This window comes from Dipodomys merriami, unplaced genomic scaffold, assembly GCF_024711535.1.
Source record: "Dipodomys merriami isolate MVZ:Mamm:240054 unplaced genomic scaffold, mDipMer1.0.p SCAF_2, whole genome shotgun sequence".
NCBI lineage: Eukaryota > Metazoa > Chordata > Mammalia > Rodentia > Heteromyidae > Dipodomys > Dipodomys merriami.
Window position 1 is genome coordinate 50,237,742 of NW_027203381.1, and position 22,574 is coordinate 50,260,315.

The 22,574-nt window shown below is 45.6% G+C and overlaps 1 protein-coding gene and 1 pseudogene across 2 annotated transcripts in view; both read left to right on the forward strand.

Moving 5' to 3' along the window:
* Positions 1-6,272: 6,272 nt before the first annotated feature.
* On the forward strand, positions 6,273-18,664 carry LOC138831826 (large ribosomal subunit protein uL30-like; annotated as a pseudogene).
* The window catches only part of Ptpn2 (protein tyrosine phosphatase non-receptor type 2), an 89,452-nt gene continuing 85,509 nt past the window's right edge, over positions 18,632-22,574 (forward strand). Inside the window, exon 1 of one of the 2 annotated variants that reach the window (XM_070029596.1) lies at positions 18,632-18,782. In XM_070029596.1, coding sequence (XP_069885697.1) covers positions 18,714-18,782 — 69 coding nt within the window. In that variant the 5' untranslated portion in view covers positions 18,632-18,713. The remainder of the gene's footprint in view (positions 18,783-22,574) is intronic. The other variant, XM_070029597.1, reaches the window with a different exon arrangement.

The window sequence follows — 22,574 nt, forward strand, 5'->3', positions numbered from 1 at the left end:
GCTGATCACATATATGGTATATAACATGTGAGCAACGTGATATATTACAGACTGTGATAAACAATTTGCTCCAGGAAAGTTAGAATGAACTTGTGACTTTAAATGAGCATCATTATTCCACAATACTGTGAATTTCCGGAAATTATGTAATCACTTAATCACAATCAAAAAAGAAAAAAGAAAAAAAGAACCTCGGGGAAGGGAGGGAGGGAGGGGATGGTAGGGGGAAAACAATGGAGGGGGTAACAATGTTCAAGAGGAAGTGTACTCATTACCTCACTCATGTAATTGTAACGCTTTGTATAGTATCTTTACAATAAAAAAAATTAAAAAAAAAAAAAAAGAATCTCACATAGGGGCTGGGAAGGTGGCTCAGCTGTAGAGCTCTTTCCTTGCATGCATGAGGCCCTGGGTTCGATTCCTCAGCACCACATAAGCAAAAAGAAAACAGCCAGAAGTGGGGCTGTGGCTCAAGTGGTAGAGCGCTAGCCTTGATCTGAAGAGCTGAGGGACAGTGCCCAGGCCCAGAGTTCAGGCCCCACAACTGGACACCCCCCCTCCCGCAAAAAAAAAAAAAAAAAAGAATCTCACAAAGCTTCCTGCCCAGGCTGGCTTTGAACAGGAATCCTCAGATCTCAGCCTCCTGAGTAGCTAGGATTACAGGTGTGAGCCACCGATGCCAGGCCTTCTATTCTTTTTTTTTTTTTTTTTTTTTTTTTTGCCATGGGGCTAGAACTCTGGGCCTGGATAATGCCCCTCAGCTCTTCAGCTCAAAGCTAGCACTCTACCACTTGAGCCTCAACACCACCTCTGGTTTTCTGAGTGGTTTACTGGAGATAAGAGTCTCATGGACTGTTCTGCCTGGGCTGGCTTTGAACCATGATCCTCAGATCTCAGCCTCCTGAGTAAGCTAGGATTATAAGCATGAGCCACCAGAGCACAGCTTTAACTTCTTAACAAGTTCCAGGTGAGAGCCCTTCTTAAAAACTATTTTTAAGTTGGGAATGTGGCTTAGTGGTAGAGTGCTTGTCTATTATTCATGAAGCCCTGGATTCAATTCCTCAGTACCACATACACAGAAAAAGTCAGAAATAGCCCTGTGAGGGGCTGGGAAGACGGCTCAGTGGTAGAGCGCTTGCCTTGCATGCATGAGGCCCTGGGTTCGATTCCTCAGCACCACATAAGCAGAGAGGAAAAAAAGCCGGAAGTGGCGCTGTGGCTCAAGTGGTAGAATGCTAGTCTTGAGCTGAAGAGCTGAGGGACAGCACCCAGGCCGAGTTCAGGCCCCACGACTGGACCCTCCCCCCAAAAAAGAAATAGCCCCGTGGCTCAAGTGGTAGATTCCTAGCCTTGAGCAAAAGAAGCTCAGGAACAGTGACCAGGCCCTGAGTTCAAGCCCCAGGACTGGCAACACACACACACACCCATACACACACACATACAATATCTATTGATCTACTTGTTGCTTCAATTGGAAAATAAAAAGGGTCTCATGGCAAAAAACAAAAAACAAAAAACATTCAGGGCTGGGAAGGTGGCTCAGTGGTAGAGTGCTTGCCTTGCATGCATGAAGCCCTGGGTTTGATTCCTCAGCACCACATAAACAGAAAAAGCCGGAAGTGGCGCTATGGCTCAAGTGGTAGAGCACTAGCCTTGAGCTTAGGCCTCATGACCGGCAAAAAAAAAAAAAAAAAAATTTACTTCATCTGTCACTCTGCCCCTCCAGTGTGGGACATGCCACCAGCCAACTGGGATATGCCATACCAGCTACTAGCAAAAACATTAACTGGGACAGGTCATCCCAGCAATGAGCACCTAGACCCCCAGGGACAAAGCTAGTCCTGGGGATGAGGGATCATGGAGAGGAGTAAGAGGGGATGGTGTCAGATCCTAAATGAAGTCACTTTGTATGCCTGCTCTTTCAAAACAAACCAGAGCTGGTTTCAAAAGAAAATAGCTAATAAGATGCCTATTGTTCATATTTGTCTACTTTCTAACTGGACAGGCGCTTACATCTATTACCTGCTACTTCTATTTAGAATGTGTCCCCCATCTGTACTCTGGTCCAGACATCTATAGTCCAGTTACAAGAAATGATCGAGGCCTCCTACTGGGCCCTTGACCACTCCAACCCAGCCCCAGCATCTGGCTGCTTATTCCTAGCCAGTCCACCAAGCTCTCCCTTACCCAATGGCAAGATGTTAATCAGTCTGAAGTACCTTGGGGGCAGTTTGCCCAACTGCAGGACTACCTGAAATGCAGGAGATAGGAACTAGCCAAATCATCCAATTTTTAAAATTTTCTACCTTGCGCCCTTCTTTCTGCCAGTTGTGTGCCCTCTAATTATAGTTTTTCTTGTTGTTCAGCCCTTGCCTTATAAGACTTTTTTCAGATTTCATCCATACCCCTGTTCACCATCACCAAGGAACTCTTACTGTGGCCAACTCTTGGACCAGATGATAACTCTGCCTTCTATCCCTTGTCATCAGGAAGTAGCAAGAGAGAATCAGTGCCCCTTTATAACTACCAAAGTCTGGGGGCTGGGAAGGTGGCTCAGTGGTAGAGCACTTGCCTTGCATGCATGAGGCCCTGGGTTCGATTCCTCAGCACCACATAAGCAAAAAGAAAAAAGCCGGAAGTGGCGCTGTGGCTCAAGTGGTAGAGCACTAGTCTTGAGCTGAAGAGCTGAGGGACAGCGCCCAGGCCCAGAGTTCAGGCCCCATGACCGGACCCCCCCCCCCAAAAAAAACTACCAAAGTCTGGAATGTTAGGCCTGCCTGGAAAACAGCCCCTCCCCAATTCCTCCTCATGAAAAATAGCCATAGCCTTACCAGAAATCACCTACTGGAAACCAATCATCACCTGACTGTCAATCACCTGACTGTGAGTCAGCAAAGGACCCTAGACTCTGAGGTTACTTCCTCATCCTCTGAGATCACTTCCTGAACCACCCTCCTTGGGGCCTCCTTCAGACAGTGTGAGATTCCCCATGTTTTTTTTTTTTTTTTGTCGGTTGTGGGGCTTGAACTCTGGGCCTGGGCGCTGTCCATCAGCTCTTCAGCTCAAGGCGAGCGCTGTACCACTTGAGCTACAGCGCCACTTCCGGTTTTCTGTTGGTTTATTGGAGATAGGAGTCTCACGGTCTCTCCTGCCCGGGCTGGCTTTGAACCTCGATCCTCAGATCTCAGCCTCCTGAGTAGCTAGGATTACAAGCGTGAGCCACCAGCTCCCGGTTTCCCTGCTTTTTTTCTATAGAATCCTGTTCTAGCATACATCTAGTCTTCTTGTTCTTCTCTTCTTTATCTTTGGGCCTCCCCCAATAAATTGCTCTCCCCCAATAAATTATTTTCTGCCTGAACCATATGGTGGTCTCCTTTTGCTGAACCTTATAGAAAGGAAAATAGAAAGGAAGAAGGAAAAGAAAAGAAGGAAGGAAGGGAGGGAGGGAGGGAGGGAGGGAGACACATGACAAAGGGCAAAGAAATTTGTTACTTTTTAAATTTAAATTTTTGTGCTGGTATGCTGCAATGTGACATTGTCCTTTAGCTTTTGACCCAAGATTTTGGTGCTCTACCACTTGAGCTACAGCTTCATTTCTTTTTCTTTCTTTCTTTCTTTTTTTTTTTTTTTTTTTGGTTGGTCGTGGAGCCTGAACTTTGGGCCTGGGCACTGTCCCTCAGCTCTTCAGCTCAAGGCTAGCGCTCTACCACTTGAGCCACAGCACCACTTCCGGCTTTTTTCTTTTTGCTTATGTGGTGCTGAGGAATCGAACCCAGGGCCTCAGGCATGCAAGGCAAGCGCTCTACCACTGAGCCACCTTTCCAGCCCCTATAGCTTCATTTCTGAGTTTTTGGTAGTTAATTGTAGATAAGTCTCCCAGACTTTCTTGCCTCAATTGGCTTTGAACCTTAGTTCTCAGCTCTTTGCCTCTGGAGTAGCCAGGATTACAGGCAAGAGCCACTGACTTTTCTTCAGCTTTAAGTAGATGGCTAATTCAGGTGAGGTAGTGAGAAAGGTAAGCATAGTTTAAACAATTGGAAATCATTGGTGTGGCCTGGTTTACCTTCATCTCAGTCTTGGTCTTTGGTTGAGTTCTGGAGAAATTGTTACTCTATCACTGGAGCAAAACAGGAACAAGTCAGTTACTGCTGCCAAGAGGATGGTCTATAGCTTTTGGCTATTCTCTTTCTTAGGAACGCTTTCATCTTTTGCCACCAGGTGATAAGAAGAAAGCATTTCCTGTTTTAGAGGTAGTTTGCTTTTTGTCTCTGGATGCTTATTGAAAGTAAATCTCCTTCTTGGAGGTGATTACAAAGTGACTGTAGGAGAGAATGGCTCAAATCAGAGGACATCAATGCAAAGTGGAGATTCTGGAATGCCTGGCTTTTATCCTGATTTTAGTTAATTTATGAGTTCAGTAAAAACCAGCTTCTAAGTTATTTCTTTGTACTAGACCTAAGGTTTGAATGCAGGGCCTAGGTACTGTCCCTTAGCATTTTCAGCTTAAGGCTAGTGCTCTACCACTGGAGTTATGGCTCTACAATTGGCTTTTTGGTGGTTAATTAGAGATAAGAGGTTCACAAACCTTCCTGCCTGGGCTGGCTTTGAACCACCAGCCTTAGATCTCAGCCTCTAGAGTAGGTAAGATTACAGATGTGAGCCACTGGCTTTAAATTGCCTCTGACAGAGAGTTCATCTGTGTTATTTGGTCATTCTGTTAGGGGTGAGGTGTTAACTAATTGTTCTTTTATGTTGCATTCCTTAGTGACTAATAAGATTGAAGTTCATATATTTATATTTACTGGTCATTTGGATATCCTTTTCTTAAAAATCCTATTTTAGGGCTGGGAAGGTGGCTCAGAGGTAGAGCACTTGCCTTGCAATGCATGAGGCCCTGGGTTCAATTCCTCAGCACCACCTAAGCAAAAAGAAAAAAGCCGGAAAGGGCACTGTGGCTCAAGTGGTAGAGCGCTAGTCTTGAGCTGAAGAGCTGAGGAACAGCGCCCAGGCCCAGATTTCAGGCCCCACAACCGGACCCAAAAAAAAAAAAAATCCTATTTTATTCTCCTGCCCATTTTCCTCTTAGGGTGTCTTTCTCTTATTTATTTGTTGGGGTTCTTTATACATATACATTTGTGGGATATATCAGTTTCAAAATCTCCATGACTTACCATTTCTTTCTTAAAACATTAACCTCTTTTATTCATACATCATTATAAATTAAAACTATTCTTTTTTTTTTTTTTTTTTTTTTTGGTCTGTTGTGGGGCCTGAACTTTGGGCCTGCATACTATCCCTCAGCTCTTTAGCTCAAAGCTAGTGCTTTACCTCTTGAGATACAGCACCACTTCCAGACTTTTCTGTGTATATGGTGCTGAGGAATCGAACCCAGGGCCTCATGCATGCAAGGCAAGCACTCTTCCACTGAGCCACCTTCCCAGGCCTAAAACTATTCTTTGCTTAATTACTTTCGTAATCATGTAAGATACACAGGCTAGAGTATATTGGCTCCTGTTAGGTCTATCCAGGAGAACATCCCCTCCTCCCTCCTCTTCATGAAAGACAGCACATAGCCTTACCAGAAATCACCTGCCTGAAACCTGATTGTGAGTCAGCAAAGGACCCCAGACTCTGAGATTACTTCCATGTCCATTGTGGTCACACCTCCTGCCTTTTCCTATATAATCCCACTCACCCAGGGGCTGGGGTTTAGCCCAGCGGAAGGGCGCCTGCCCAGCATGTGCAAAGCCCTGGTTTCGGTCCTCAGCCCTAGAAAAAAAAAAAAAGCTACAAAAGACCCACTCACCCATAAGTCTTTGCTCTTTTTTTGTGGTGGTTGTTTTTGAGTTGGTCCTGGGGCTTGCACTCTGGGCCTGGTCTCTGTCCCTCAGCTCTTCAGCTCAAGGCTAGTGCTCTACGAATTGAGCCACTACACCACTTCCGTTTTCTGGTGGTTTATTGGAGATAAGAACGTCTCGGCCTTTCTGCCTGGGCTGGCTTTGAACCGTCAGCCTCTTGAGTAGGTAGGATCATGGGTGAGCCAACGATGCCCGGCTAGTCTCTTCTCTTTTTCTCTTTTCTTCTCCTCCCTCTTCACATGCCTTCATCTTGCGTGGGCTGGCAGTTTGCTCTCCCCCCGATAAACTCTTTTCTACCTGAGCCACGTCATGGTCTCCTTTCACAGAACCTTTCGGCTCTTTTTGTACAAGAGTGCAAACATGGCTCCCATATTTAATAAAAGACTGAGCTGAGCCTCTTTTCCAGCTGGAACCATGGCGGGTGCCGAAACCCATAAGGAAAAGCAAAGGAATTTCGCTGAGCTGAAAATAAACGCTCCTGAGAAAGAAATGTGCCCAGAAGATGCTTCGAAAGGCCAGGAGGAAGCTCATCTATGAGAAAGCTAAGCACTACCACAAATACAGGCAGCCCGGCGCCGGTGGCTCACACCTGCAATCCTAGCTACTCAGGAGGCTGAGATCTGAGGATCGAGGTTCAAAGCCAGCCCAGGCAGGAAAGACCATCAGACTCTTATCTCCAACAAAACACTAGAAAACCGCAAGTGGTGCTGTGGCTCAAGCGGTAGAGTGCTCGCCTTGAGCTGAAGAGCTGAGGGACAGCGCCCAAGCCCAGTGTTCAAGCCCTATGACCTACAACAACAACAAAAAAAATAGGCAATCTGAGTTCCGAATGGCTAGAATGGCCAGAAAAGCAGGCAACTTCTGTGTACCTGCAGAACCTAAATTGGCAATTGTCATCAGAGGTATCAACGGTGTGAGTCCAAAAGTCTGTAAGGTGTTGCAGCTTCTTTGTCTTTGCCAGATCGTCAATGGCACCTTTGTTAAGCTCAATAAGGCTTCATTAATATGCTGAGGATTGTGGAACTATATATTGCATGGGGTACCCAAACCTGAAGTCAGTAAATGAGCTCATTTACAAGTGTGATTATGCAGGGCTGGGAAGGTGACTCAGTGGTAGAGCGCTTGCCTGGCATGCCTGAGGCCTGGGGTTCGATTCCTCAGTTCAGGCCCCATGACTGAACCCAAAACAAGTGTGATTATGGCAAAATTAATAAGAAGCAGGTTGCCTCAACAGATAATGCTTTGATTGCTCGATCTCTTGGTAAATATGGCATCATCTGCATGGAGAATCTGATTCATGAGATCTATACTATTGGAAAATGCTTCAAGGAAGCAAATGACTTCCAGTGGCTCTTCAAGTTATCTTCTCCCAGAGATTGCATGAAGAAGACCACTTACTTTGTAGAAGTAGAGATGCTGGCAACAGGGAGGATCAGATCAATAGGCTTACTAGAGCCGGGCGCTGGTGGCTCATGCCTGTAATCCTAGCTACTCAGGAGGCTGAGATCTGAGGATCGCGGTTCAAAGCCAGCCCGGGCAGGAAAGACCGCGAGACTCCTATCTCCAATAAACCACCAGAAAACCAGAAGTGGCGCTGTAGCTCAAGTGGTAGAGCGCTCGCCTTGAGCTGAAGAGCTGAGGGACAGCGCCCAGGCCCAGAGTTCAAGCTCCACGACCGACAAAAAAAAAAAAAAAAAAAAAAATAGGCTTACTAGAAGAATGAACTGAGGTGTCTGCCATGTTTTTTGTTTTTTTTTTTGGTTAGTCGTGGAGCTTGAACTCTGGGCCTGGGCACTGTCCCTGTGCTCTTCAGCTCAAGGTGAGCACTCTACTGCTTGAGCCACAGTGCCACTTCTGGTTTTCTAGTGGTTTTTATTGGAGACAATAGTCTCACGGACTTTCCTTCCTGCCCAGGCTGGCTTTGCACTGCAATCCTCAGATCTCAGCCTCCTGAGTAGCTAGGACTACGGGTGTGAGCCACCCGCGCCTGGTCCATGTTATTTTTGTAATTGGGTCTGTTAATAAACAGTGATGCTGGCCAAAAAAAAAAAAAAAAAAAGACTGAGCTGAGCAGTGTGTCAATGGCTCACGCCTATCTATAATCCTAGCTATTCAGGAGGCTGAGATGTGAGGCTTATAGTCAAAAGCCTGGACAGGGAAGCCCAGCTAACTCTTATTTCCAATTAATCACCTAAAATCTGGGAGTGGAGCTGTGGCTCAAGTGATAGAGTGCTAGCCTGGAATGAAAAAAGCTCAGGGAGGGCTGGGAAGGTGGCTCAGTGGTAGAGTGCTTGCCTTGCATGCATGAGGCCCTGGGTTCGATTCCTCAGCACCACATAAGCAAAGAGAAAAAAGCTGGAAGTGGCGCTGTGGCTCAAGTGGTAGCCTTGAGCTGAAGAGCTGAGGGACAGCGCCCAGGCCCAGAGTTCAGGCCCCACGACCGGACCCAATAAATAAATAAAATTTAAAAAAAAGAAAAAAGCTCAGGGACAATGCTAAGGCTTTTGACACACACACACACACACACACACACACACACACACACACACACAAAATCTGAGACCTAAGCACTGGATTTTCCATAATTATAACTGTTTTCCCATGACTTTGTAATGCATCATTTAAAAGTAATTGAATTTTGCAGCCAGTTGCTAGTGCCTCATGCCTATAATCCTAGCTACTCAGGAGGCTGAGATCTGAGGATCATGGTTCAAAGCCAGTCCAGGCAGGAAAGGTCTATGAGACTCCTATCTCCAATAACCACCAGAAAACTGGAAGTGGCGCTGTAGCTCAAGTGGTAGAGCGCTAGCCTTGAGCTGAAGAGCTGAGGGACAGCGCCCAGGCCCAGAGTTCAAGCCCCACGACTGACCAAAAAAAAAAAAAAAAGAGTAACATCTATAGCGTCTATTTCTAGCAGATTAACTCTGGAGCCAACCAACCTAATTAATTACCTTGCAACCTTGCACATTTTAAAGATACTGCCATACTCTAACTCACTTCTCCATAGGGTCCCATGAGCCAAAATTACAACAAAGCTAATCTGAAAGGACAAAGGAACACAGAGGTGAAGCATAGTTTAAGTGTAACCTCATCCTAGCCCAACCTCACGACTGACTGAATAGCTAAAACAGGTAATCCTGGGAGGAAAGGCAAGCCATATCAGATGCATTTTTTTCTTCAGAGTGCAGTATCTTCAGAGTCTTATTTCCAGTCTGCTACATTACCAGAAAGATAAAGAGCAAAGGTCTGGAGTCTAGAATATTCAAGAAAAGGTCCAACTATGCTGATAGTCTAGGGTCTAAAAGGTTAAATGCGAATTTATTCCTGCTAAATTAAATAAAATTGTCTACACCTTCTTTATCTGAGTTTTGAGGGAAAGACTGATCATCAGAGAAACCATTTTGTAGCCTGGAGTTGTTAGGGTAGGGTGTTGTGGGAATTTCCCAAAGCTATATAGAAAGCAACACATTTGTCACTATGACCTTAGCCAGCTATCTTGAAAGAAGAAATATTATCTTGGTAGATAAGCTTTGGTTTTTCACAGGACCTAGAATGTGAGCACAGTAGCAAGATCAGATCCTGGTGACCATCCTGATAACAATGGGACTTCCTCTTCTAATGTATGTGAATCCTTGAGAAGAGCCTACAAATGCCCTAAAATCACAAATAAAAATGTGAAGATATCAGTGTTTTCCTGGCAATGAGTCCTTCTTCTCAAATCCTGAGCTACAGAAAATAACAAAATCTTGCCAGGTGCCAGTGACTCATGCCTGTAATCTAGCTACTCAGGAAGCTGAGATCTGAGGATGGCAGTTCAAAGCCAGCTCAGGCAGAAAGGTCCATGCAATTCTTATCTCCAATAAACTACTCAGAAAAAAGCCAGAAGTGGCATTATGGTTCAAGTGATAGAGTGCTAGCTTTAAGTACAAAGAGGTTCAAGGACAGTGTCCAAGCCCTGAGTTCAAGTCCCATAAGTGACAAAAAAAAGAGGATAAAACCAATTGTAGACTTAGATACAAAAATCAGCAGATACTGTCGAATAAACAGACATGGGTGAAAGGCAGAGAAAGGAGATTTATTACATGGCAGCCCTGGGCAAACAGCATTTCAGTACATCTTCAGCCATCTTCAGAAGAGCTTTAGGTTTTATTGATAAGGAACGGGGGAGAAAGGAGGGAAGTATGCATAATTATTAAACACTCCTGACAAAAGTATGTTATTGTTAATCATTATTTCAGTCCAAATTGGGGAGAGGTTCCAGAGAAGTTATTATAGTCATCACTGGTAAGGAAAAACGAGTCATCATTGACTTGTGTGGGTCCTTTGTCCAAATAAAGACTTGTTCCTTTGGGACAACAGAGTCCACATAAAGATGTAACTGGCCAGTGATAAATACTGTCTTTACTGGATTCCAAGGTTATTATAAAGTGACTGAAGAGAGAATGGCTTAGAGCAGAGCAGAGATGACAAGCTTTTCTCAGACTTGCACTTAATTGGTAGACCCAGCAAGAGCAGCTTTTAAACACCTCTTACAAAGTCTGAGAGCTCTCAGAGCTTTCACTGTAAAGTTGTGATCTGGATTCACAGTAGAGGCAACTGAGTACTTTTTTTGTACTCTTCTTTTTAATTTTATTTCAGGTCTTGAAAATAAAGCACTAGGCACTTCCAAGTCAAGTACGCCCTTGGGCTTGGCTCATTGTTGCAGGAGTCTAGAGCACATGGTTCTATTGTCTATTTACCAACATTAAACACTGACAGAGTATGACTTCTTCCTTCCCACCATTTTCAGATTTCAAAGGAGATGGAGTAAGTGGGATGGTATGGAAAATAGTGAAACTTTTCCTTGTTACTGGGGTATGATAAGAGATGCCTGCCAAGATCAGAACCTTTTACCATAACCCAACCCATTCTAGTTTTTGAAAAGAAGGCAGAAAATAAGTCTGTGAGGATATATCATACTTTCACCCCCCTCCCTAACCCCCCTCCCCCGCCAAAATACCCCATATGCTTCTAAAGTACTATGTTTTCAGATTTCTTAGTCTAGTTTAGATGCTGGATGTGCTGATTGGTAGATGTGGTTACCTCCCAGCTAGGTGAGCCCACTTCCCTGAAGAAGAAACTGATCTTATTCCTGGTAGCACAGTCTACCACCAGAGATTGAAAGAATCCAAGAACTGTGAAATCTCCTGGAAATGTTTTACCTGGAATGAAAGTTCATGAATGAGGTCTGAGCAAATACTGCCATATCTCCCCAATCAATGGACTATCTGTCAGAGGGATAATCTTCTTGACCTTTATTTTTCTACAATTCATGAATCCAGGACAGACTTCAGGTCACATATTTCTACTACAAGCAGCATTTTTAGGTTTTATGGGGAGGCAAGATTTTGACAAAGATTCTAAAACTGGATTAATAGACTCTAGGCCCTAAGTCCAGGAGTCCCATATTAGCTCCAGCCAATCATCCACACATACAAAATAAAGAAACACAGTAAAGGGCAGAGAAGGGAGATTTATTACAGGGCAGCCATGTACTTCAATGCATCTTCAACCATCTTCAGGGGCTCAGACTGGTCTAAGGTAAAACAGAATTGGAGGCAGGGGAGTGAAAAGGTATACATATTTAAAACAGGTCTGCTCAAGTATAGCCAGGTCCATCATAATTTCAGTCTTAGTCTCTGAAGAAATTTCAGAGTAGTTATACTTTACCATTGAAACAGAACAGGAACAAATTGTCTGGTGGATGGTCTCCTGAACTTTTGGCTCTTCTTTAAGATGATAAGAAGCTGGGCCCCAGTAGCTCCATCTGTAGTACTAGCTACTCAGGAGACTGAGATCTGAGGATCCTGGTTCAAAGCCAGCCCGGACAAGGAAAGTCCATGAAGACTCTTCAATTAACCACCAGAAAACCAGAAGTGGCGCTGTGGCTCAAGTGTTAGAGTGCTCACCTTGAGCTGAAGAGCTCAAGGGACAGAGACCAGGCCCAGAGTTCAAGCCCCACGACTCAACCCCTCCCCCCAAAATCAAAACAAAACAAAAGATGATAAGATGCTGCAATGCTTATCTGTGGGGCAGTTGCCCTCTGTACAAGATGACTATCAGCGAATCCTGCCTTTCCTGGAACCCAAGGTAATTGTAAAGTGGCTGCAGCAGGGAATGGCTCAGATTAAAGGTCACAGATGCAGAGTGGGGTGGCTGTGGGTTTATTTGCAGGTCCAGCAAATCATCTTTAAATTACCTTTTATAGCACAACTGAACATTTTATTGCAGCTGTCCCCTGCCCAGAGAACTTACCGCATTGCCCTTGTGGATGTACAACAAAGGTCCAGGAATGCTTAGTTGTCTTTCTTAAGGCTTGGTGTCACTGATGTGACACTGGTGTGTCTGAGATGCAGTAGATTCTAGGGAGTGATTCCAGTCATTTAAGCCTGAGCTCTTTCCCTTTCATTTGCTCCATCTTCACCAAAAGTGCCTGCCATGCCTGTGTGGCTTTGAAGGCTTGCTAAGCCCTCCTCTTTTTCAGATTTCTTGGAACCAAAAGGATCAAAACAGTCTTTTTTTTTTTTTTTTTTTTTTGGTTGGTTGTGGGGCCTGAACTCGGCCTGGGCACTGTCCCTGAGCTCTTCAGCTCAAGGTGAGCACTCTATCACTTGAGCCACAGTGGCACTTCTGGCTTTCTGTTTATGTGGTGCTGAGGAATGGAACCCAGGGCCTCATGCATGCAAGGCAAGCACTCTACCACTGAGCCACCTTCCCAGCCCTCAAAACAGTCTTTTCTGTTTTCCTTTGCTCCACCATCTTTTCTACTCTGCCTCCATTTGTGTGTGTGTGTGTGTGTGTGTGTGTGTGTGTGTGTGTGTGTGTGTGTGTGTGTGTGTGTTGATACCGGGGCTTGAACTCAGGTCCTAGGTGCTGTCCCTTAGCTTTTTTACTAAAGCCAGTGCTCTACTACTTGATCCATAGTGTCCTTTCAGCATTTTTTTTTTGCTGGTTAATTGGAGTCTTTTCTGGGGCTGGGAAGGTGGCTCAGTGGTAGTGCGCTTGCCCTGCATGCCTGAGGCCCTGAGTTCAATTCCTCAGCACCACGTAAGCAAAAAGAAAAAAGCCGGAAGTGGCGCTGGGGCTCAAGTGGTAGAGCACTAGCCTTGAGCTGAAGAGCTGAGGGACAGCGCCCAGGCCCAGAGTTCAGGCCCCATGACCGGACCCAAAAAAACAAAAAAAACCCCAACATGGGCTGGCTTTAAACCTCAATCCTCAAATCTCAGCCTCCTGAATAGCCAGGAGTATAGGTGTGAACCACCAGAGTCTGGCCCATTTACCATCCTTAATGCTTGCTGAACAAAAATGACTCATTTTAAGTGACCACATTTTGATTGGAATATGTTGTAAATGTGTCGAAGCTAAAAGAAAAAAATTTAAAAGTAGTCTTATTTATAATTGATTTTCATGTTTAGTGCATTTTGTGACCCATTAAGAAGGTTATCCTGATTTAATGTGTGGCTCAATAACAAGGTGCTTGCCTAGCATGTGGGAGGACCTAGGTTGAATTCCCAGCACACACACATACACCCAATGTTAGTATTATCCCCACCCTGGGTCCTCAGCTGCACCCAGACCTGCTCCTCCCTGCCCTAGAGTTCCCACCATGCAGTGGGCCATTCCCTCTCTCCGCCCAGACCTACCTTACATGCACTTACTTCATTTCTGCCCTCATTTCCTTCCCCAGACCTACCTGCCATCTGAATAGGGGCAGAAGCCATGTGTTCCCTCTCCGGGGTAGATATGGCCCCTCTAATAAACCTTATAATAATCTTTCTCCTGTGCCTGCCTGCCTCTGCGTGATTTCCTGGAATGGTTGTGAAGGATTCTTAAAATTGCACGAACACAATACACATAAACACACAAAGTTGTAACAACACTGTCATATGGCTTTTTCTAGAAGCTTTATTATTTTTCATGTCTAGATCAATGGGGGTCAAGATTCATTTTTTCCCCATATGTAAATCATCGAACTGATTTTTTTTCTTATTGGTACTAGACTTGAACCTAGCCAGACCTTTTCTCTCTTGCGTTGAGAAGTCTTAAAATCAAGGCGTCTGCAGAACTGTGCTCCCTCCCTCCAAAGGATTTAAGAGGAATGCTTTCCTTGTTTCTTCCAGCTTCTAATGCTCTGCTGGCCATTACCCTATTTGCCTCCACTTTCATATGGCTATTTATTCTTTCTCAAATCTTTTTCTGTCCTTCTTTTAGAGCATTTGCCATAGGATTTTAGTCCCAATCCCAGTAATCTAGAATGATCGTGTCTTACTTATCACCATTACATCTTTTTTTTTTTTTTTGGTCAGTTATGGGGTTTGAACTCTGGGCCTGGGTGCTGTCCCTCAACTCTTCAACTTAAGGCAGGCTCTCTACCACTTGAGTCACAGGGCCACTTCTGGTTTTCTGGTGGTTTATTAAAGATGAGAGTCTCATGGAATTTTATTGCCCGAGCTGGCTTTGAACCGCTATCATCAGATCTCAGCCTCCTGAGTAGCTAGGAATACAGGCCTGTATTCCTGCCCAGCTACCATTATATTGTAAAATACCCTTTTCTCATAGGAGACCATGTTCTTGGTTCTGGAAAGATACACTTGGAGAAGTCCTCCATTCAGTTTGTTACATTGCTCTATGGAGCATGTTGTAAAATTTCCCTTTGGGGTGCAAAGAAAAAGTGCTGAGACGTCTCACTGGAGGTACTCTGCTACAATGCCCAAGGAATGAAATGTTGAAGGATGTGTATGGCTTCTGGCTACAGGTACTGAGGCTGCAGGCGCCCACATAGCAAGCTCCTGGAAAGCAGGAAGCAACCTTTTTTTTTCCTGAAATCCCTCCATACTGCCCTTTACTGACAACAAAGCTTAACATTGATCCTTCACAGGCAAAATCCCCAATTTGTTCTCATAGAGAAGGCAAAAAAGGAAATTAAATTGAAAACCAGCACACTCAGATGTCATGATAGCTCATTAGGAAACCTACCACAATATCTGTGAAGTTGGACTAGGTAGTTATTTTGGAAAAACATTTAAGCCATAATTGATTTAGACTTTACTGAAATCATTTTAAAAAAGATATGTCAATTATATTTGGTGAAACTGAAACAGATGTACTTTATATTGCCAATATATGGAAATTAGGAGTCAGGCACCAGTGGCTCACATCTGTAATTCTAGCTACTCAAGAATCTGAGATCTGGGACTGGGAATGTGGCTCAATGGTAGAGCACTTGCCTTGCATGTATGAGGCTCTGGATTCGATTCCTCAGCACCACATAAGCAGAAAAAAAAAGCCGGAAGTGGCACTGTGGCTCAAGTGGTAGAGTGCTAGCCTTGAGCTGAAGAGCTGAGGACAGCGCCCAGGCCCAGAGTTCAGGCTCCACGACCGGACCCCCCAAAAAAGAATCTGAGATCTGAAGACAGTAGTTCAAATTCAGCCCTGGCAGGAAAGTTTGTGAGACTTTTGAGTACAAAAGCTCAGAGACAGCACCCAGGCCCTGAAATAACCAGGATCTGCATTCAACAAAACAAAACAAATGTGGAATTAGTAGAATCACTGCCTTAATCTCATGTGGTTCATATTTGTATTTTGTAGAAACAGGTGTGTTTTTAGAAGCTGTATAGTCTTGCTCTAGTCACTAGGTGGTAGTAGCCTATAAAATACCCTGTGAAATACTGAATATATTTTCCATTTTTAAAAGAAGCATTTAAGACAAAGCATCCTTTCTTTTTGTTTTTAATTTTTTTTGGGGGTCCGGTTGTGGGGCTTGAACTCTGGGCCTGGGCGCTGTCCCTCACCTCTTCAGCTCAAGGTTAGTGCTCTACCTCTTGAGTCACAACTCCACTTCTGGCTTTTTTTTTTTTTCTGCTTATGTGGTACTGAGGAATTAAACCCAGGGCCTCATGCATGCAAGGCAAGTGCTCTACCACTGAACCACCTTTCCAGCCCCAGAGCATCCCTGCTATCAAAGTATTTTGCTTCTTTTCATCTTGAGAGAATGGTTTGTCTTAAGGGTTCCAGCTTTGGTCAGGTTGCTTGACCCTTGTTAATTACATTTTAGTTACATACATCCTTCCCCACAGCACCCAAAACTTTAAGACATCCTGTTAGAAGCAACTTGAATTTTTGTTTCTTCCTGTTAAGTACCCTACACCTTTTGTATGTTAGGAACCTGAGCTTAAGCCAATGTGTGCAGAGATGCAGGGCCTGCTGGGTTTGGGTATAAAAATGGAGCAGCCTGCTTGCTATATATGCTTGCTAGATTTTTTTGTTGATGCTGCATCCATTTGTAGAGATAAACTTTGCCTTGCCAGAGTTCCTTTCATATTTGTGGCTTTATTCTTGTGACACCCCAACATTCCATGCTATTTCTAACTATTTGTTAGAAATAGCCCTATTTGGGCTATTTTTATTTTTATTTTATTTATTTATTTTTTTTGCCAGTTGTGGGGCCTGAACTCTGGGCCTGGATGCTGTCCTCATCTCTTCAGCTCAAGGCTAGCGCTCTACCACTTGAGCCACAGCGCCACTTGAGGCTTTTTCTTCATATGTGGTGCTGAGGAATGGAACCCAGGGCCTCATGCATGCAAGGTAAGCACTCTTCCACTGAGCCACCTTCCCAGCCCTTATTTTTATTATTATTATTATTATTATTTTTTGGTCTGGTGGTGGGGCCTGAATTCTGGGCCTGGGTGCTGTCCCTCAGCTCTTCAGCTCAAGGCTAGCACTCTACCACTGAGCCACCTTCCCAGCCCTAGGGCTATTTTTATTAGAATTTAATAATTGTTTTCTTTCACTTGTGCCAGTACTGGGGTTTAAACTCAGTACCTTATGTTCTCTTTGATTTTTTTTTCAGTTGTGGTTGGCACTCTACCACCTGAGCAACACCTCCACTTCCAGCTTTTTGTTAGTTAATTGGGGACAACTCTGATTTTTATGCTTTGGCTGGCTGTGACCAGAGATTGTCAGATCTCAGCCACCTGAGTAGCTAGGATATAGATATGAGCCACATCACACTATGTAAGTAGAACTTGTTGAAGGTTTAACTTTCTGTTACTATAATTTCTTCTAGCTCTCACAGTTTACTGTTTTTTTTTCCTGGTTAGTCTTTTTTATTACTTTATTACTTTAAAATTGTTATTATAAAGGTGATAAACAGAAGAGTTAGATTAAATCAGGTAATTTCTTTTTTGGGGGGAGGGTGTCCGGTTGTGGGGCCTGAACTCTGGGCCTGGGCGCTGTCCCTCAGCTCTTCAGCTCAAGGCTAGCACTCTACCACTTGAGCCACAGCACCACTTCTGGCTTTTTTCTTTTTGCTTATGTGGGGCTGAGGAATCGAACCCAGGGCCTCATGCATGCAAGGCAAGCGCTCTACCACTGAGCCACCTTCCCAGCCCCTGTAATTTCTTTTTGGACAATGTCACCCCTTCTTTCACTCTCTCCCTGTTCCACATACTTTTAATTCTCTTAGGTGGCTTTATCCCAAATAATTTTGATAACAGAATATTTCACTTGTGCTCTCTGCCATAGAGCAGCCATTATACATGTGTAGTTAAGAGCACTTGAGAAATAAAAAATTTATTGTTTTATGTCCCGGTGTTGGGATAAATACCCTTTTCTAGGCAAGCACTTTATCCCTGAGCTACACCCAGCCTCAAAACTGAACTCTTCAAGTGAGTATTTTTGTGTGTGTGTTGGTCGTGGGGCTTGAACTCTGGGCCTAGGGTGCCGTGTCAGAGCTCTTCAGCTCAAGTCCAGCGCTCTACCACTTGAGCCACAGCAGCCACTTCTGGTTTTCTGGTGGTTAAATTGGACATACGTCTCACGGACTTTCCTGCCCCGGCTGGCTTTGAACCGCAAGCCTCAGATCTCAGCCTCCTGAGTTGCTAGGATTACAGGGGTGAGCCACTGGCTCCGGGCTAAGTGCAAATTTAAAAAATTCTGCCAGATGTAGTTGGTGGCACACAGCTGTTAACAGCTACTGAAGATACTGGTCCAAAGCTGGCCAGGAAAAAGGAGACCCTATCTTGAAAAACAAACTAAAAGCACAAAGACCTAGGGGGTGTGGGAGAGGCTGACAGTGGCAGAGGCTGACAAGCCCAAGGCCCTGAGTTCAATACCTGACACAACAAAAAAAAAATTCAGTCTGGCGCCGGTGGCTCACGCCTGTCATCCTAGCTACTCAGGAGGCTGAGATCTGAGGATCGTGGTTCAAAGCCAGTTCGGGCAGGAAATTCCGGGAGACTCTGATCTCCAATAAACCACTAGAAAACCGGAAGTGGTGCTGTGGCTCAAGTGGTAGAGCGCTCGCCGTGAGCTGAAGAGCTGAGGGACAGCGCCCAGGCCCAGAGTTCAAGCCCCACGACCGACCCCCCCCCCCAAAAAAAAAGAGGACTAAGAAATAAGACCGCAGGGAAGGTGGGGCGTTCCGGTAACTTTAAGGTCAGTACACTCCAGCTAATGTCCCGCTATGCCTTCTCACCAACACAGAGTCAGTCCAGTGTCCCCGCAAATCCCCGGGTGGCAGATTCAAGCGGCTCCTGGGTGTTCTTCGAGCTCCGCCTCTCCCACCTGGGCGCCCTCCTGACCACGCCCCCAATCACCGGCTCCGCCTCAATGACGTCCGCCTGGTGCGGCGCCTAGTCGGCGCGCTGACGTCCGACGCTCCAGGTACTTTCCCCCAGGCCGGCTGGGCTCGGCTTGGGGGCGGGGCGGAGCGCGGAGCGCGCATGCGCTTCGGCGCTTGCGCTCTCCCCGGACCGTGCGGGGCCTGAGCCTCTCCGCCGGCGCAGGTTCCGCCCGCGCCAGCGCTCCCTGGCCGCCATGTCTACCACCATCAAGCGGGAGTTCGAGGAGCTGGATGCTCAGTCTCACTGGCAGCAACTATACTTGGTGAGTCCAATGTCTTATCCGCGCGGGCAGCCACTGCCCTTCCCTAAGGACCCGGGCTCGCGCCAGCTAGACTCACTCCCGCCTCCCGCTAGGGGCGGAAGTGGCGGCGCGGGCCGCGTCAGTGCGCGCCTGCGCGCACCGCTCTTGGGAGAGAAACTTTCTCGCCGTGAGGCCTCGTCGTTATCGCCAGCGCCGGTCCGGAGTTGGTTCGGGGAGGCGGCGCCACAGCGGCGCCTTGTGGCAGCGCGGCTGGGCCCCCGGCGTGACGCGGCGCTGGGCAGAAGACCGGGAGGGGCTTGGCCGTGGGCGTGGGGCTGCGGAGGGAGCGGGCGCGAGGGGCGCCGGGGCGGCCCGCGGGGACGTGCGGGGTCCTGATCTTGGGCCTGGCGGTGGACCTGCCGCTCCGGCTCGCGGATGTGTGGCAGCGTCCAGGTGTTGTGTGGTGGGGCCCGCTGGCAGCCGGAGGCCCTGGAGGTGTGGGGCGGGGCGCACCCGGAGTCGGAGCCGGCCTCGGCGGCTGGCGGTGGCGGGAGCTCCCGCGGGACCGCCGGTCTCCAGGCCGTGCGGGGGGCCCTCCCATCCTGCCCGCCGTGGTGCGTGTCGTCCCCTTTAACCCCCCTTTGCCGAGGCATACGGCATGAACGCATGCCTTTGAGCGAGTTTTCACCAATCTATACTGTAGTCCAGGCGTGCACTATGGAAAGCGTTTAAGAATGAAAAGTCAGCCAGAAGGCGAGTCACGTGACCGCCGTTCTCCGGTCTGTCCGCCTCGTGCACGTACCTGTGCACCCTTATTGATTTTTGTGCTGATTCGGGGGTGTGAACTCGGCCTGGGTGCAGTCCCTTAGCTTTTTCCGTTCAAGGCTACTTCTCTACCCCTGGAACCACACAGTTCCGCTTCCGGCTAGATCTACGGTGGTTACTCGGAGACGCGAGTCTCACGGATTTTCCCGCTCTGGCTGGCTGATCTCAGCCTCCCGAGTAGGTAGGGCTGCAGGCGGGAGCCTGGGCTCCCTGCTCGCGTGCACGCTTTTGAGACTAGTCCGTCCGGCCTTCGTTTTCTCCCCCTCTTCCTTTCCCTCCCTTCCTTCTCTCCTTTCTTTCCTTCCCTCCTTCTCAAGAATGAACTAGCTTCTAAGTCAAACTTTTATCTCTTTAAGAACGAGTTACTTATCTTTTTTTTAAATCGATAACTTTATGTCCCAGATTGAATTTAGTGATTGAAGAATTGTTAAAAGCTGCTCCTATTTTTTTTTTTTGAGTTTTCCCTAAGTCTGGATGATCCTTGGTTTTCCCCATTCCATTTAATTATATGACAATAAACATGTTTCCTTCGTGTTCATGTTTGGACTGTGACTTTCGCCTTGAACATGTTAGGCATACCTTGGTTCTCATGAGTTCTGATTATATTAACATAAGTTGCTAACTTTTAAGCAATGCTGGTAAAGGACTCTTCCAGTTGTAGAGTCCCAGTGGAAATTCTAGTAAGAATTTTTTTCTGAGCCCAGCCGCGTCTTCTGGTTATGTTGGTTAGCACAGTTACTTTCTCAAATGATGGATGTGATGTATGGAAATGGAGATTTAAGAAGGAAAAGACAAGGGGTTGGGAAGGTGGGCCAGTGGTAGACTGCTTGCCTTGCATGCTTGAGGCCCTGGATTCGATTCCTCAGCACCACATACACAGAAAAAACCAGAAGTGGTGCTATGGCTCAAGTGGTAGAGCACTAGCCTTGAGCTAAAGTGTTCAGGGACAGTGCCCAGGTCCAGAGTTCAGGCCCCACGACAGACCAAAAACCAACCAAAAAAAAAGGGAAAGGCATTCATATTTGCTTTACCTAACTGGGTAAAGCAGTTTAATTTACTGTGTCACTAATATCCTTGAGAATTTAGTGGGAGTTATGATCCCTCTTGCTAGAAAAATGCATATACTTGCATCATCCAGGGAAAATTTCACATTCAGTTGCAACAAGTACCTAGGAATTGTGTAATTTACATGGTTGGGTAGTCCTGGTACCAGTTTTTCTTAATGGAAAAATAGGAGTATTAGTTCGGATAGTAGAAACCTTGCCATGCACACTAGTTTTAAAAAAGAGGATTACAAACCACTAAAGTTAATAATGGAAAGAAGTAGGGAAAAGTTTGGAATAAGTCTTCTGTGATTCTCACAACAATGTGAAAAATCTTGTCTGAGAACCAAATACAAGGCCCAAGAAATAATATTAAGGCCATGACAGGAGAGACACATTGTATTTGTCAAATATATCCGGTTGGCTATTCAGGACCATCAATCTATCTGTGAGAAACTGAAGTGGAAATAGTTCATTGTATAAGTTTGAAGTTCAAATCTGAAGGGAGGCCAGAACTTTTAAATACAATAAGTATATGGGCGGTGTTTGAGACTAAGTAAAACATAGTGTTTGGAAATATTGAAAGCCAAGAACAGAATCTTAATGGACAGGGATATTTAAGAGAATAAGTAGAGAAAGAATCTTGCAATAAAGAAGTGGAAGGAATACCAAGGAAGTAGAGCAAGGTGGGAGAAGAGAGGGAAGGTTGATAGATCCAGGCTGAAAGGACTCATTGAATTGAGCAAGGAGATTATCAGATTATTTAAAGAGAGCAATTTCAGTGTGTGCAGCTCCTTAGAGTTAAGAAAAGGGGGAGGGAAGAAGTGCAGACAATTAGAGACCTCTTCCAAGAAGAAGCCTGGTTTGAAGGGAGATAGAGGAGAGGTATCTTTTTAAAAGGAACATGATTATTTAATTTCTCTAATGGTTTTTGTTGCTCACAGTGTAACATTCAGTCCCAGTTACTCACAAGGCTTTGTTTCCTTTTCCTTTTTTTGACAGCATTTCACTGTGTACCCTAAGCTGGCCTTTCACAACTTTTATCTTCTTCCTGAGTACTGGAATTACAGGTGTATGCCACTATGCCTGACTCCCGTGTCATTTCCTTCCTCTTTCCCTACTGTGGTCTGTGGGAAGTGTGGGTGTCCATTCTTTTCTTGGGTTTTTTTGTAGTCAGTCTGCTGTGGCACATCTTTTTCAAACACTTATTCCTTCTTCCTTAATACTTTTAACTCATCCCTGAAGTTCTCCCTTGGGGAGCCTCCCCAACCAGTTTAAACTGAGTGAATCCTAGTTAAAACTTACTATAACTTCATATGACTTCCCCTCTCATAAAGTGATGATGAATTGGATATAATGTGGCAACTGACTAATTCAGGAACATAATTTACACTAAGCAAACCACTATTGACAAATAACAATACTGGACTAGAAATAATGTGTTTAAGTTTTTATGAGATTAATAGGTGATGCTTGTGATAATGTTGATTAATAATTGTGGCCCCCCCTTTTTTTTGTCTGTCTTGGGGCTTGAACTCCCTGGGCGCTGTCCCTGAACTCTTCAGCTCAAGGTGAGTGCTCTACTGCTTGAGCCACAGCACCACTTCCGGTTTTCTAGTAGTTTATTGGAGATAAGAGTCTCATGGAGTTTCCTGCCCAGGCTGGCTTTGAACTGTGATTCTCAGATTTTAGCCTCCTGAGTAGCTAGGGATTACAGGCGTGAGCCACCAGCGCCTGGCTAGTTGTGCTTTTTTAGTAATGCTAATGGGGCTAAGAAAAGAAAGGCTTTGCATAAAGTTTTTGTTAATTTTTTTCATGGCATGCAACCAGTGGCTCATTCTTGTAATTATAACTAGTCAGAGGCTGAAATCTCAGACACTATGTCCAGTTAACCACAGTTCAGGAATAGCACCCAGGCCCCCTTAGTTCAAGCCCTAGGATGAAG